The sequence below is a fragment of the Epinephelus fuscoguttatus genome, linkage group LG12 (genome assembly GCF_011397635.1).
Source record: "Epinephelus fuscoguttatus linkage group LG12, E.fuscoguttatus.final_Chr_v1".
Lineage (NCBI taxonomy): Eukaryota > Metazoa > Chordata > Actinopteri > Perciformes > Serranidae > Epinephelus > Epinephelus fuscoguttatus.
Genome location: NC_064763.1, coordinates 17,837,493 through 17,854,155, shown reverse-complemented (window position 1 = coordinate 17,854,155; position 16,663 = coordinate 17,837,493). Strand labels below are relative to the sequence as shown.

General features: G+C 41.8%; 1 protein-coding gene across 2 annotated transcripts in view; it reads right to left on the bottom strand.

Moving 5' to 3' along the window:
- The window catches only part of spns2 (spinster homolog 2 (Drosophila)), a 97,602-nt gene that overhangs the window by 66,695 nt on the left and 14,244 nt on the right, over positions 1-16,663 (bottom strand). For both annotated transcript variants that reach the window (XM_049591879.1, XM_049591880.1), the window contains exon 2: positions 2,879-2,944. In XM_049591879.1, coding sequence (XP_049447836.1) covers positions 2,879-2,944 — 66 coding nt within the window. The remainder of the gene's footprint in view (positions 1-2,878; positions 2,945-16,663) is intronic.

Genomic DNA, 16,663 nt, shown 5'->3' with positions numbered 1-16,663 from the left:
CGCTGTCTGGGCCTACCCGCTCTCACAGCTCGAGGCCCGGACACCCAGCATTCCTCAGGCCAGTGTGAGAAAGAGGTCGCCTGGGGATCAGGGGCCAAGTGGAGTCTGAACCATAACAGGCTGGGACAGGCCAGGCAAACCAAACACACAGCAGCCCTGCTTTTAGCCTGGCCAGCTGCGTGCTACACGTGCTCCTTTACTAACATACTGTGTGTGTGTTTAAGTGTGTGTGAGTCTGTGCCGGTGCGGTAGTGTGCATAACCCAAATAATGAGCCAATGCAAACAAAATTACGAGTCAAACACCCTTCACAGTTTCCTGTTTTAAGATTTCATACAAATCTCATGGTGAAAAACTAATGAAGCGTGTTTGATTCTGCACATCAGCACCATTAGCAGTCTGCACAGGCATCATATGAAAAAGTTGCTTTGAAACACCAGACTATTTCATCTTTGCTTAAAAAAAAAAAAATCGACAAAAACATGAAGAAGGAGATGAAGGAGAGAGAAAAGTGTAAAGAAGAAGGAGTTTCTAATAGGAAAAGTGAAATATGGATTCCTCATGCTACAGTCAAACTGGGTGGAAATGAGATCTGGAATTGATGAAATGGCTTATTCACTAAAAACGCCAACAGAACACTGATTTCTTTTTTCCCGCTGGATATTTCTGTCCTCACCACGCCATTCAGCTCACCTAAAGTTAGTCTAAGAACATCAAGCACGGGAGGAAAACACTGGGCTGTATTATTCCCCCCTCTCAAACTCAAAACCTGCCTGCTTGCCCTCAATGGCACTTTGTGTGCTAGTTTGTTGGTGTTTGAATGAGTTTGAGGGCACACGGAGACAAGACTGGGTCCTGTCCTCCAATGAGAGGGCCGCACAAGGTATCTCCCTAAAAGGTGAATTCATTGGGGTCTAGAGTGGAACAGGAAACCCTGCCCTAGGCCAGAGTCCTCAGACGCACTGGGTGCATACACGCAGGCTCTCAGGAGAACAGCCTGCCTGGCTCCTGACGATGTTTTCCTTTCTGCTGCTGCTGCTGTGAGGAAATATCACTCCCTCAATTAAGCCTGTGATACAGCGCTGCTGAGTAAAGATAACCAGCTTTAATTTATAAACATTTAGAATGAAAAAATGTGCGGACACTTGAAAAATTGGGGTAATTAACATTCAGATACTCTTCAATCAATGCACATGCAAATAAATTCTACACCTTTTCTGTTTAAAATGAGGTAGTGTTATATCTTGTAATTTAAAAGAGTGTGACCAACAAGAATCTGTGTCTGTTTTGGCTTTGCAAACACATCATACAGATATTATAGTAAATGTAAAATGTAAAAAAGATCAATGAATATTAGACCCCCTTTACACCTTGCATTATTATACATTTTGGGTTTGCAGTCAGAAAGTGGTTGACCACATGAAACTACAGCTGTAAATGCACCCAAAATGCACAGCGGTTGGGTTGTGATTGGATTGGACAAACCCCTGTAAGTTGCCCGGGACACATTGTGACCACATTAAACACAAGTGTAAATGGAATTGTGCTTTTATCCCACATACAACGACAATATGGGAAATGTGTAATCGTGCTCACCCTCATCCGATGCTAAAGTTGTCAGGGAGCATGGTAACACTGTACTCTGATGCGTATTGCAAAGATATTTTATGTGCATATTGTCTCTGAAAATGCAGACAATATCACGATGTGCACCAAGAGCAATTATATTATTATATATAAGATTAATAAAACCTTTTTTCTTTTTCTTAAAGTAATAGTTGCTGACAGGCAGAGGGCCTGTTTGGACTGCGAGGGCTGCAGGGGTTATGAGCCAGAGTCAAGACCAAGTGTCTGCTTTTAATTTGGTCCAACAAAAATATACCAGTGAATCTTGGCAGTTCATTTTGCAGCCAAGATATTTATGAGTCAATGGCTACGCAAATAGTGGCAAACGACTACAACCATTTGATTGTTTGAGCTGGATGGATCTCAATGTGCACACTGGAGACACATATTAATACCAAGTGTAAATATAATCAGGTCAAAACATATCAAGATACAATCTGGACATGAGGCAAGGTGCAAAGTTGAGCCAGTTTTTATTGGTTTATATTTAAATCCTATGATAAGAGCACCTTCTGGAGAAAGATTAGAGGTATAAGTGAATCATTAGTGGGTTGATTGTGTAAATCAACTTCACAATGTTTACCATTACTTCCTGTAAATTGGGCTGCCAATATATCTACCAAAGTAAAACCCCTTTTATTGTTTATGTGTGACAAGAGGATTATTGCTGTTAACTGGGACTCGGGGTCAGAGCCTCTGCCTTCCATTGCTCCACCCAGTTTAGCTAACACCAAAATATCAGAGTTACACAATAATTATTCTCATCCAGAGTCGGACTGGGAACAAAATTCAGCCCTGGGTATTTTCCTCTGGACCGGCCCCCTCTACCAGCTACTCTGCATCATCAGCTCTGAGGACTTTTTCTTTTTGTCTCTGACCTTTTCTGCTCCTCCTTTTTGTTATTTAGCTCCTTTATCTATTTCATTTATGTCTTCATTCACATACTTCACTCGTTCTGTCTTGATTTAATCTTTTTCCCACTTGACCTCTGACATTACATGACAGACCGATCCAACTGAAGGTGTCGGGAGAGGTGATGACGACCAGTACCACTGCACCTGCCTTGCAGTATAGGTAGGTTTTTCAGCATTACTGGTAGTAGCCTTGCAGCCCGCAAGATGGTCTGGCCCTTCTGGCATTTGCCAGAATTGCCTAATGGCCAGTCCGAGCCTGCCTTCAACACATGGAAAATGTGTTCCGGGTTTGAGCTACATTTTTTCACAACTGCAATTACAGGATTAAAAGAGACTTACCTGTTTGCAACAAGCCGATTCCACTGTCTGTCACTCCGTAATGCCGCTGGATGTCTTGCACAACACCTGTAAACAGGAGGAGAGGGAAACATAAACGTGGTTTCAAGACATAATAATAATCATAATCACAGGTGAAGCACTGAGCTCTGTTTGATTTATAGCTAAATTGATTTTGGCTTTATGGTCGTCTTTTGTGGCTCGTGATATTGTTGGATATGATGGATAGACAGTACTCAAAGCCTATCATTCACTTTACATCCCTGAAGAGCAATACAATATCCCTGATAAGTGCTCTCTTGGCTGCTACACAGTGGATAACTTTAAGTAAATGATTGCAAAGATTTCACTGCAGGGTGTTATATATCAACAATGTTAAGTCGCTAAACAAACCTTCCATAAAATGTACAAAAACACTTCCCTAACACACACACACACACACACACACACACACACACACACACACACACACACACACTTTCTCCACCATTAGCTCCCCACTGGCTCATGTAAACAGCTCTGGGGTGCAGCTCCAGTTCAGATACTGGAGTTGATTTTGGCTTTACCAGATGACACCGCAACCAACTGTGTGAGGTCAATATTTCTGGTGACTGTCATCAGTCACACAGACACACAGCAGCACCGTAACATCGCTTCACTGTGAGAAACTGCAAGGTCTTTGAAGTTAATCCTGTTACTGCAACTCAAGAGCAGTTATGCAGGAATGGAGGAAATTCACTTGCTGTTCATGTCTCAAATGCCTTAATGAAGTGAATGGCACCTGGTGCGTGGCCAAAGGTAGCAGAGGGAGCGGCTGAATGTTGTGTGTTTGATGATGCCAGCTTGTGAAGCATGCAGATGAAATCTCATAAACTTTTTAAAACATCATAAACATCAGACGATCAAGATGAAGAAGATCAGACGGTGATTAATTAGGGTTAAAGAAATCCCTTTATGACTACCATACAATTTTAAACAAGAAGCAACAAGTCTCATCAAATGAATTCTGCTCCTCTTGACACCACCAGCTTGGAAAGGTTCAAAGTCTTATTTTCTAAGTGAAAAGAAAAGAGAAAGGGAATAAGCTGCAGTCCAGATGCAACGTGGTGTGCTTGGTAGTGCTAGCCGAATCTCTGCAAAACTGGCAGGCTGGTCCTGGGGATTGCAACACAGCTCATGAAAATGGAACAGCAGCATGACTAACATTTTAAAAAGCTGGCTGTCTGCTCGTCTCCTCTGAGCCCAGTAGACCAGTATGACCTCACTTAACCTGACCTCTAGACTAGTGCACCTGAGAAACTTTCAGAAATAACTCATGCATCACGCCCTTGTCAGTTTGCCTTGGAGGATGATGAGAAACATGACAGTCAGGCAGGCAAATAACTGTACTCAACATACTGTAATAGATGTTGATTCTTCTGTCCTTGGCATTGGCATCACTTGTCTATTTGTCAACAGGGGAGACGCAGAATGCTTTAAAGGCGGTGCGATGCAGAGGCAGGTGCAGATTGAACTTTGAGACATATGTCAGATTCCTGTCATGTGAGTCAAACCACCTGCTCACATTCTCACACTGCAGGCGGCATTCCAGTTTAAACGCTACAAGTCTTTGCCTGGTTTCAGACTTAAAGGTGTGTTTTATCAGCCCGTTTCAGCAAAACCAACAGGTCACTCACCTACACTGTCAAAAAAGAGGAGAACCTTAATTTCTTAAATTGGCATTCCCCAAAATCACACACTTGGATTTGCTTTATCACCTCTGCATCACTATGTGGTGTTTCTCGTTAGCAGCTCTCACAGCAGTCGGAGTGCACAATGTGGCAATTATGCAGCAACAGCCTCAAGGCAGGTAAGGCTCAATTTATATTTCTAGCAATCTCAGATCACATCCAGTCCAAGATAGGGTGAATAACAGAAGAATTCAGATCATATCTTTATGCATCTCAGGTAGAGTCTGAAAATAGCAACCGCCAGCTGCCAAATTAAACTGTTGTCAGAGGCAGCTAAAATTGTAGGGACAAGGAAAAGACATGTTTAGCAAAGTTAGCGTATGATTTGACAGAGCTACACGTCTGAAGGTCGCTTGGAACTGCTCAATAAAACATTATTCAATCTGATTTACAGTTGAAGTTTACCAAATTCTAACCAATACATCCACGCATAGATTAATGTTTCAACTTCAGCAGCTACCTCATGCATCAGTTTCGTGTAGAGGAATAGCCCAGCACGTAGCGACTGTTTGCTTGAGAGACGGTGGATCATAGCAAGCGTCTTGGCAATGGAAAGAGAAAAGAAATTAAACAGCTTGTCCATGAATAAACACTACAGCTCCTCAAGACCCAGGTAAAGTTCCCGTGTCTTGCTTACCAACGTATATGGGCGCATTCACGCAACCCCGAAAAATAAGGCTCCCTGAAAGCCACAGTGTTATTCAAAACTGTGAATTTACTGTGCATATTTTTGTGCAAATATATCGAACACTGAATGGCAGCATTCTTTCACGATCAATGATGTCTAAAGGATCTGAATGTTATAAGTCGACAAAACAAACTTGCCTGCCACAGATATCTTGACAGACTCAAGATAAGAAAGCAGGTAGGGGATTGCTGATCTGATCTGCCACCCTCTACTCACACACAGACTTGAAACCACATGTAATCTTGAAACACATCACGTTGTCATCCCTACATGGCCTTGGCAGACAGCGACTCGGCCCCCCTCCCTGTCAAGCCTGTCAAACAGCGACAACAGTGTTTAACAGTGTAGTGTACAACTGCGGCTGTACTCTAATTAGCCTGGAAGAAGTTCATACACACACACACACACACATATACACACACACACACACCCATACAGCCTGCTGGGAGGGGGATTCCTACACCAGATGGTGGAGCGTCCCTCCTGGACAGAGTCTGCATTTGTCTGAGCCACACCCGTCTACACCTACCGCACAATTAACAGGGAATTAATAAAGGTAGAGTTGGCACGATGTTAGATGAACAGCTGCGGATGTCAGATAAACTAGTGCAATAAAGTCCTCCCATAAGATTAGATCTATTAGAAACATATAAAAAATATTGTGTGAGAAGTTATTATGATATTTATTTGTTATTCCAGCAGCTAATCGTGCATTTAAATAAGAGGTGGATGTCAGATCAAAGCAACACTGTATATTGCGCTAGATTCAAGTGCAATGAGCTGTGTAATGAACTGTGTTAATCTTTAAGGGATTACAGAGAGTCAGCAGCACTGTGTTTGTGTCGCAGTCTATCACAACTATCATCTCTACTCTCAATGAGGGCTTTTAATGCTTGGCAATTAAACTCTGTCTTTTCTCCTTCTCTCCTACATTTCTCCTTCCTCAGCCTTTAAGCTGTGTCTCCTCTTTCCTTTTTTTTTTTTTTTTTAAATTCCTTTAGTCAGCCTGAGATTCATGTTTTTAAGGAGATGTAACCACCATGTCTCTCTACGATAGAGAGATTTAGCAATGTATTCGATGATGAGGTACCACAACCCAAGCTGGCGGCACCCAGTTTGGTTGCCATGGCAATACTGTGCGAGATAAAGGTCAAGAGACCACAAAGGAGCTCAGCTTTCCAAATCTCCAAGCTGCCTTTTTTGTAATACCAAGATCCTCACTACAGCTGCATCTCACAATGCAGCATCTGCTCACATGTTCCTAAGATACACAGAAATACCACCAACTTACACTGGAAAAAGGGGTATTTTATATTATAGCTACATATCGGGACACCACTGCGGCTGGGACAACATTGCAAAGACAACCTCACAGATGCATTTAATTCAATGCAGTTACAAAAATAAAAATGTTGGCATTGCATGTTTCTGAAAACTATGGATACATATTTGTGTGTAATAATGTAGGGAATATCTTACAAGTTAATGTTTCACCAATATTATGGGTATGTTTAGGCACAAAAAGCGCTTGGTTATAGTTAGGAAAAGATCATATTTTGAAGAACAACTGCTTTTCATGGCACTATCCCGGCAGGAAACAGCAATGTCCCAGTAAAAAACAACCATGGTGTAATCCTGGCAGGATCAGTGATTTCTCATTAAAAAACATGCTTTTTGTGGCATTAGCCCACCTGGAAACGCAGTGATGTCTCATTAAAAAATAATTGCTTTACATTGCACTTTCCTGGCATTAAATGCAGCGGTCTCTCTGTAAAAAACAGTGGTGGAAAAACAGCAACAGGTCACCACAAACACCCATGGGTGGTGGCTAAAAAGCTGCTGGAAAAACTGCGATGACTCGCTAAAATATAACCGGTTTTGTTGTTTGTTGTGCTCAAACAGTGATGTGAAGCTTGGCAGGTGTCTCACCCTTACTGTCTCCTCCACCTCCCAGTGACAAAGTCAGTTCATATACTTTGTCTCCATAGAAACATTGATGTGAAACTTACAAAATGTAAGGTATCCATTTTTTTTTTGAATGAATGAATGAACAATGTCAATATTTTCCTCTGTTGACTGGGCTGTTTAACTGTACAACGTTAATGAGCTTCTCAAGTCTCGGGCCTCCGAGGGTTATACGCGCATCTGAACATGATGCCAAGCAAGAAACATGGCAGGAATGTGGATCTTCCTGACAGCTCACAACAGTAACACCAGCTACTTCCATCTTCATTTAAGGTGACAGCATTCACACAGGAAAGCACAGTCACAGCTACTTTGCAGGCCACTCCCTCTGACACACACAGCGCACCGAACAAAGCCTTAGTTTACCTTTATACCACTGGAAACATGATGAACATGATGTTCAGAATGTTCTGACGTTGAACACACAGCTGCACTTTGGTCTGTTTGTTTCCGGTTTGTGCAGATTATAACCAACTTGTCCTGCGATGTGTAACAACACACTCCAGAGCTGCGTTTATGTTTTCTTTGGCACTTAAGGACCGTTTCATGAATTTATTGTGATGCTAAACTGTACACAGTATGCGGCTGCAGACAGTTGTTCCACGCAGTCAAAACACAGAGTTGACACAGAGTCGGGGGGCCAGTGTGGAGCTGACACTTATTCCACCCTCTCATAAAGTCCGCCTTTATGACCACAGTTCAGCTTAAGAAGAAATGACTCAAATTGGTGAACACGCCACAAATGCTGCATTTAGAGCAGTGAATGGTGAATGATCTTCGATATGAATAGTACTTTCTTTCAGTCTTTGCTTTTTCCATTATAGGACGACTAGTAGGCTGCTCACTAACTGTACAGGCAAGGGTTTGTGGATAAATTAATGCAGCTCAGAATAACATACTTTTTTCTTTGGCATCATGTTTGCAAAAAGAACACAACACGTTTTTGGAGGTTAAATTACCCAGCGTCCGAAGTCAGTCAACATGATGGCGTGATCCAGAGGAAACATTTAAATGAGGATACAGCATGCTGTTTTTGCAAGGCCAGCTTTCGTGCAGTGACGCACGCTGCCAGCATTACTCCTCTGGGACTGCCATACACTCACAAATACACCATAAGTGAACACACACACGCCCACACACCCCATACAGCCATACACAGATATGCACACGCAGAACTCCATCAGCTTAGAGAGGACAGATTTCATATCAAATCCCCAACAGAGGCGCGTGGATCTCCGGCCCCCCTTGGTTCTATTTCTGCTCATAGAAACTAGGCTAAGAGGAAGGAGAGAATAGCGGTCCAATTTAATGGTAACGAGTGTTGGAGAGACACATGCAGAGAGAGGAGAGGAGTCATGAGGAGCAAAGAAATAGGTGGTGGCTACAAGCGGGTCAGTTTGGGCTGGATCCGTTTTGTAAAGTGATATTTTTCCATTGTTTATATATATATATATATATATATCTGTGTGTGTGTGTGTGTGTGTGTGTGTGTGTGTGTGTGTGTGTTCCCCTTTCCCCTGGTTTTACTGTGTGTGTGTGTCTGAGTGAGAAGGAGCCAATGGATGGAAGTCATTCATTCTGGCCAGAGTGTGACGGGCAGCGGTGAACCACTCTGCTGATGTGGCCAGATCCTTCCCCTTCATTCCTGCAAAGGGGTGATCCCTTTTCATGTGTCAACCCCCATCAGTATAAATAGTCTGGGAAAGGAAGAAGGGGGGGGGGGGCATAATGAGTGAGGAGAAAGTGCATCTTTTCTGGTTGTTCTCGTGACCAATTTTTGGATTTAAGCGTGTGGGAGATGGTAAGAAACAGTGCGGGGAGAGAGCAACAGAGTGCAGAGGCAGGCCGCGCTGCAGAGCGTCTCAGACTGCAGCGAGGAGAAAGCCGACCACAAATATGCCCGACTGTGGCCGGCGGGCTCCTGACCGACTGCTCTCCTCCCTTGCCATGTGGCCGCAGTGGGCGGGGGAGTGCTTTTTCCATTCCACTTCCTTTCCCTGCCACACAGAAAGGAAAACGTGCTTCAAATGTCTGGGAAACAGTGTCGAGCTGCCTGCACGGGATAACTTGTACAAGAGGATAAAATCAGCAAGAGATGTGGAGTGTGTGAGTGAGCGCTAAAAAGTTCAAGTCCTGCTTCACCAAAAACCACTTGTACTTTACACTGCATGAAAAATACAGCAAGACTTTCTATTGACAAGCTTAGAGGCTACTGTTTTGAAGCCAGAAATAACATATTATCAATCTGAGAGCTGAGTCATGTTAAGTAAAAGTACCCTGTGGAATGTTTTGACCACTGTGGCGCAATGTTTTTATGAGTTCTTGGTTTGTTTATGCACATGAAGGGGGATGCACAGACACGTGCTGGCACACTTTGCAGATGTTTTATGAGGAAGTCAATATGACCAGCATATCTGTTAGATCTCAAATATGCACACAATTCATTTTGGTGAGATTTAAATTCACTTTTACTTTTGACACTACTGATGTAGAAGAGAGAAACCCATCTAAATACCTGCATGATGTGGATTGTATAAATTAAAGTAAGGTTGTCCCAGTCAGGTTATTACACCTAATAATATTTTCAGTTTGCAATCCTAACTCACGGATGTGTAACTCAGACTGCACTTCCTGGATCGTTTTCATCTTCTTATCTGTAGCAACACACCCACAACAGCGCAAATCCTATTTCAGACAATTTCCCATCATGCCAAGATAAAAACTGTTTGTGAAACCCACAAATCACGAATATTCAAACACAGGTATGCACAATACAGTGGGTCTACTGCAAGTAAAAGTAAAAGTGAATAAATTAGACTACTGGTTTCAGTTCATGTTCCTTTTTTGATTTTTCTGACTTTGATGTGTGGGTTTCATATCATGCAAGTGAAAGTACTAAAAAGGCACACTGTGCAGATTTTCAATCAGCCTTGTCTCGTGACAAAGTACGTTATGTGTGTAAATGAACTGTGGTAAACTTCCCTCCATCTTCCCAGTACCCAGATCTCCCTGCTCATCTCTCAGCTCAAACTTTCACTTGCTGTAGGGCTATTTCTTGAGCTACTAAGGCATTTTCGTATGCCTTACACCATGGACGCAAAGAGTATAGAAGCAGATCGAGAGAGAAACCTGCCCCTTAGCATTGCGACTTGATCTCCTCAACCCATATGAAGCCAGGATAAATGACACACAAGACTATGCTATGAATGCTATTTTATGGAGGCTTTATTGTCTTCACAATTTAATGTTTTTTATCTGTGAAATTAAAGTAAATTAAAGCTTTGTTTCCACTGAGGGAAATGGTTTTCAGCTGACAACAAAAAGCCAGGAGGTTATGGGGAGGTGCACGTCAGGCTACGACGTAGATTGGGCTGTACAGCAGGACTTATACTTCTGCATTGAATCAACGCCGTACCCTCTGCTGTAGCCTGACCTCCCCAGAAATGTAAGTACACATCACAGCTATGTAGACCTTCTGTGTATTTTTGTTAGCTGAAACCATTTCCCTCATTAGAAACTAAGCTTTTATTTACTTTTATTTCACAGATTATAAACAATAAATTGTTAAGACAATGAATGGACAATAGAAACAAATATATTTCAAATATAAACCAAGATTCTGTCCCTGTGTTGCCTATTTCTCACCTAAAATGTCTTCAGAAACATATTTCAGTGCACTGTTTGGCTGTAATACGAGAACAGGAAGTGGGCATTCCAACATTCTTTCCTGTATTGTGAACAATGGAGGCTGAAAAAACTGAGATGAGATGGTAAAACTAAGCAGCGCTGATCAAATATAAACAAATATTCTGTTCTATATTGCCTATTTCTTGCCTCAAATGTTTTAGAAACATATACTAGCTTATTGTTTAACTGTAATTCAAGACCAAACGGCCAAGCTGCATTACATCACCCACCAGTGGGAGTGTTCACTGGTCTGGTGCGGCGCAGTGCATTCTGGTAGTTGTAGGTTTTCCTCTTGAGTAAAAGTGAATGTTATAGCCTTTTCCTTCTGTTTACTCTGGTCATGTAGCACCAACTTCAAAAGTAATGGTATGTTTCTACAATAAAGGCAGCCCACTTTGTTAAAGACCATCTTTTCAGCAGTGAAATGCTTGCATAAGATGACAGTTTACATCACTATAATATAAGAAATCAGAACTCCTGCCAGTGTGTGAGAATGAATATGCTGTTATTTCAGCAGTATAACCACTATGACATTTGAGACAGCTTTCACTCTAATCTTCTAAATTTGTGACAGCCAAACTGGGGCGAAATCAAATTAAAGGCCTGTAGGTTTGCCAGCCTTACCACTTTGATTAATAGGGCTTTTTTTCCAACCTAATTTTCTTTCACTAATCAAAAGCTTGAATTCAGCTCAAGGGCTGCGGTGCATTAGTCCCAGCCAGTACGTGCTAAATATTTGATGGTAGTGGAGAGGACGCATAGTAAAGCATCGGGAGAGCAGACTAAACCTATAGCTCATCCATAATACATCCAGGGCTAGCCCACTTGTTCGTATGAGATAATGCATTAGATGTATTGGAAAGAGATGCAGCGAAGCGGAGCAAAGGTATTTGAGATGAGATGAGACTGTCTGACTGCCAGGGGATCTCCGTGAGCTGCACCCGTTCACACCAGCGTCTCTCAGGAATACTGAACAGCAGTTGAACTCAACCTTGAATGTGGACTCGGAGGAGTGTTATTTATGTGGAATTTTGAAAAGGAGCCATGTTAACTGGCAGAGAATCACTAAGAGAAACGGTGTCTGGTTTAATTTACTGCAGAAGTGATATGGACATTGTCCCTTTCACAAAATGCCTTAAGGTTTAGATTCAATTTGGCTGAGTCCTCCTGGATCATTTAAACATATCAATCCAAAAAGAACTAACCACAATGGCATTTGATCTCATGCTCTGAACTAAATGCTAACGTCAGAATTCTCACAATGACAATGCAAATGTGCTGATGTTGAGCAGATAACATTGACAGTGGTCACTATCTTAGTTGAGGATGTTAGCATGCTAGCTTTTGCTAATTAACACTAAACAAAGTAGGGATGTTAGTCAATCAACAGAAAAATAATCATCAACTACTTTGATCATTTTCATGGCAGAAAATGCAGCTTACAGCCTCTCAGATGTGTTGATGCCCTGCTTTTCTCTGATTTATATCATATTGAACTGAATATTTTGGGGTTTTGATCTGACAAAACAAGACTTTAAGGACATCACAGTGACCGGGTTTGAGTCAAATGTGTGGCCCTTTGCTTCATTTCGACTCATTTGTCATCTGTCTTCTCCCTTTCATATCTATCTGTCCTGTCCAAAAAAGGCAAAAGCTGAAAAAATCATTAACAACACCACCTTAGACTTTTGGAAACTGGGATAGAGATTTTCTGACATTTAGAGACCAAACGATTCGTTGATTAGTCCAAAAAATAATCAGCACATTCATTTCAGCCCTTTGTTCCGACAACTCATTTTTCTGAAGCCCCAATAGTTCAAAGAAAGTACCAAAAGCTGTCATAAGAGCCTCCTACTATGACGAAGACATCACCCACTGTAATCTGCCTCTGATTGTCTAGTACACCTTGGTTGGGTTGGTTAGGTCTGGGCATGAGGAGAGAGATTGGTTAGGGTTAAGGTAAGAATATCGTGATAAGTCAATCAGACGTGGAGTAGAGCGAGTCATGCCTTTGCAGTAGCAGTGTCAATCTGCATCATAATTAGCCATGTGCATATGTTTGAGACAGCATGTAGAGTATTTTCTTAGAAACAACTCTATAGAGCAATGAGAATTTGTTTTTGGGATAACGGGATGCTGGACATATGGAATTCTGTGCAATGGGACATTCTTTGGACCATTAAGGCTTATGAATAATGAGCTATCAGAACAACAGCATGGCACCCTCAAAGTATACATAAACTTGATGGAAATGTCATCAGATTTTTTTGATCATAATCCAAAGTATTGAACAAAGTGAAATGTTGACTTGATGATGCTGCAAGAGGAAAAATTACAGAATACGGTACTACAATTCATCCCCTGGGGAACATGAATGTCTGAACCAAAATATGTGCCAATCTATAGACATTTCACTGGATACGTATAGAATTTGATCTGCTGGTAGCACTAAATTAAAAGTCCAAAGATCCCCAAACTTAATAGGATCTTTCCTCTCTGGATCATGAATGTCGGTGCAAAATTTCATTGCAATCCCTCCAAAAGTTGTTGATATTTTTCAGTGAGGACCAAAGTGGTGATACATGGACACGCAGGGTTATGTCAGGGTAGGGACAATTTGTTCGTTAAAACAGCCTACGAGTTCACTCACAGTACATTACTCTGTGTGTGTGTGTGTGTGTGTATGTGCCAGTGTCAGCACATGTGAATTTGAAAAAATCCTGTCAGTAATCCCAGCACTATTTTTACATAACAGTGTGGAGGATTAAAGTCATTATGTAGTGTTTTTTAATGAGATTTCATTTCTCCTCTCTCCCTCTTTTTTTTCGGTTTTATGAGGAGAATCCACTGTGGGGAACACTAAACATCTTGCTGCATAATTACCATAAAGTGTACGTACAATCGAGACAATCCTTTTTCTTGTCTTGCTTAATGACACTCATTTAGACGCAGTATCTTTAATTATTCAAAGATAAAGTAGCTCTAAAATGCTGCTGGTATATTCACTTTAAATACCTGATACTTGATGTACTTTAAAAAGAATATATTTATGTGCTCTTGCCTTGACACCTGACTCATCCACTTCATCTGACTCCCCCTTGATGCGCTCGCAGTGCGAGCTGGAAAGCATAAGATGTCCACAGGCTGTCAAACTGACTGTCTAGACCGCAGCGCTGTTTCACAAAAATAGAGGGTGGAAAGTGACCCTGAGCCATGATGAAAACACAAGAAAATTGGTGAAGATTTGTATTTTCAGCTCAATTTAGCATCAAATGGCTACAGCCCAGCTATCTTCTCTGGATAATCACCGTGCTCAGGCGCCACAAAATGGAGAATTAAGGGGCAAATAGGGGCTGAGCTGGTTCTATATGGGTAATCTATATGGCACATTATATTTTATTTCTGTTTTTCAAGAGAGAACATCCAGGAGTTTGTTTATTTTGAGTTTCTATTTCTCAAAAAGGGTTGAAATTGCGTAAAACTGGGAAAATCAATAATGAATAAATCTGTCACATACCATTAAATACCCCATTAAAACCACCACCAGTGTGTAAGGACATAGAAAATAGGCAGAATTGGGTTTAAACCGATCCGTTGTAAGATGTTTTAATCATAAAAATAAGTCTTTTTTTAAACATGTTAGCCAGGACAAAATCTAATGCAAGCTACCTTTCGAATTGTTTTTGGACTATGTTGATGTCTACATGCATGCGACCTCTTAAATTCAGTGCTTTATGAGACCAGCTCCCATACTCATCATTGTACACTACTAGACTGGCCGTTGCTAAGTCTACATAGACAACTTCATTTGTACATTTTTGTTGACAAGGCTGTTCTGGGTAAAATCCACTCATGACACAGACCAGCAGTTTTCAGCTTCGTTCCACCATGTGGCTTTCTCACCAAGGCTTTGCACTGAGCTGGGGAAAAAACACTTCTCCTACTTTCGTCCTCAGGCTTGGAATAATCTGCAGAGCATACTACATCTTAATAATCTAGTCCCTTTGGGAAATTTAAAGCCATGTTAAAAGACCATATAACTAATAAATGCAACTGTTTTTTAGTCTCTTCCTTGTGTGTTTGATGATTGCATTTCCTGCCCTCTCTCTCACTTTCTTTTTAAAAATCCATTACCACCCATTTCCGGGGCCAGGTTGTGGGGGCAGCAGGATGAGCAAGGTGCTCCAGGCATCCCTCTATCCAGCAACGTTTTCCAGCTCCTCCTGGGGAATCCTGAGGCATCCCTGGGCCAGATGAGATATATAATCCCTCCACTGTGTTCTGGGTCTGCTCCAGGGCCTCTTACCAGTTGGACGTGCCCGAAAAACCTCTTTGGCCGGGAGGCATCCTGATCAGATGCCCAAACCACCTTAACTGACCCCTCTACTCCAAGCTCCCTCTGGATGTCTTTCTTCCACACCCTATCTCTTGTGGCAGAGCCAAGCCACCCTACAGGCAAAACTCATTTTGGCTGCTTGTATCTGCAAACTCATTCTTTCGGTCACATCCCAAAGCTCATGATTATTGGTGAGCTTCAGAATGTAGATGGACTGGTAAATCAAGAGCTTCTTCCTGCTCAACGCCTGCATCACTGCAGATGCTGCACCAAATCACCTGTCCATCTAAGGCTCCATTTTATCCTCACTCATAAACAAGCCCCAAGATACTTGAACTCCTACACTTGAGGCAGTAAATCTCTCCCAACCCAGTTGTTGTGTCTTATCTCTATTTTAAACTGTAACTAACTGGTATGTTGTCTTGGCCAGGTCTTCCTCAGAAAAGAAATTTCCATCTCAAGAGACTTACTGGTTACATAAAAACAATAAACTACAAGTCTTGCATATACTGTATTCCAGTGCTTCCATGGCATGGACCACCAGGCTCCCATAACCAGTCAGCCATTCAGAACTAAATGTGACCTTGGGATGTCACCACATCTTGCTGCAATTAAGCGTCCATTTTGTTACAAGGCTGCTGCTTGACTGCATCATACCGAAGTATGACTGATGAAACAGGGAAGGTCCCTCTGCCATATTTAGTTTTTATGTGCGCAGTGATAACATCTGTCACAAATGAGTTTGTCTCTCCTCCCACGCATCGATCACGATTCTCCACAGCAGCCACAACTACTCCATTTGGACCATAGCTAATGGGATATCTGTCGCTGCTCTCCAATACAATTGGCAACATACTGTGTGTGTACTGCAGTGTTTGTAACAGCTACTTTAATAACGGCTCCTGGGAGTTTAGAGGTGCGTAAATATGAAAGTCTGTTTTTTCTATCTTTAGGCTTCCTCCTGTATTCCCATCACTACTCCAACCAGAGGGAAGGCCAATCACACATACAAAAGCATTTTCATTCTTAGATGCTGTCAAGGTGACCTCTCAACGTTACTCAAAAGCAATCCTACCGATGCCTCTCTCACACTGTGTCTTCGTTTTAGGAGAAAAAACACTAATTTCCAAGTCAATTTCATGCCGGTTATGGGGCGGACAGTTTAGTTAAGGCCGTTGGGTTCATCTTTCACTGTCTCATGAATTAGATATGCATCTCATTACTTCCTCGGCTATTTCATCAAACACTCTGAGAAACCCAAATATGTCTTTTTGCACAAACTTGTAAAAAAATGACCTCAGAGGCCTGTTTGAATCTCCTCAAAGGGAAATTATTATTGAATGTTTGATTTCTGAAGTCATTTTACGTGATAAAAAAAAGCT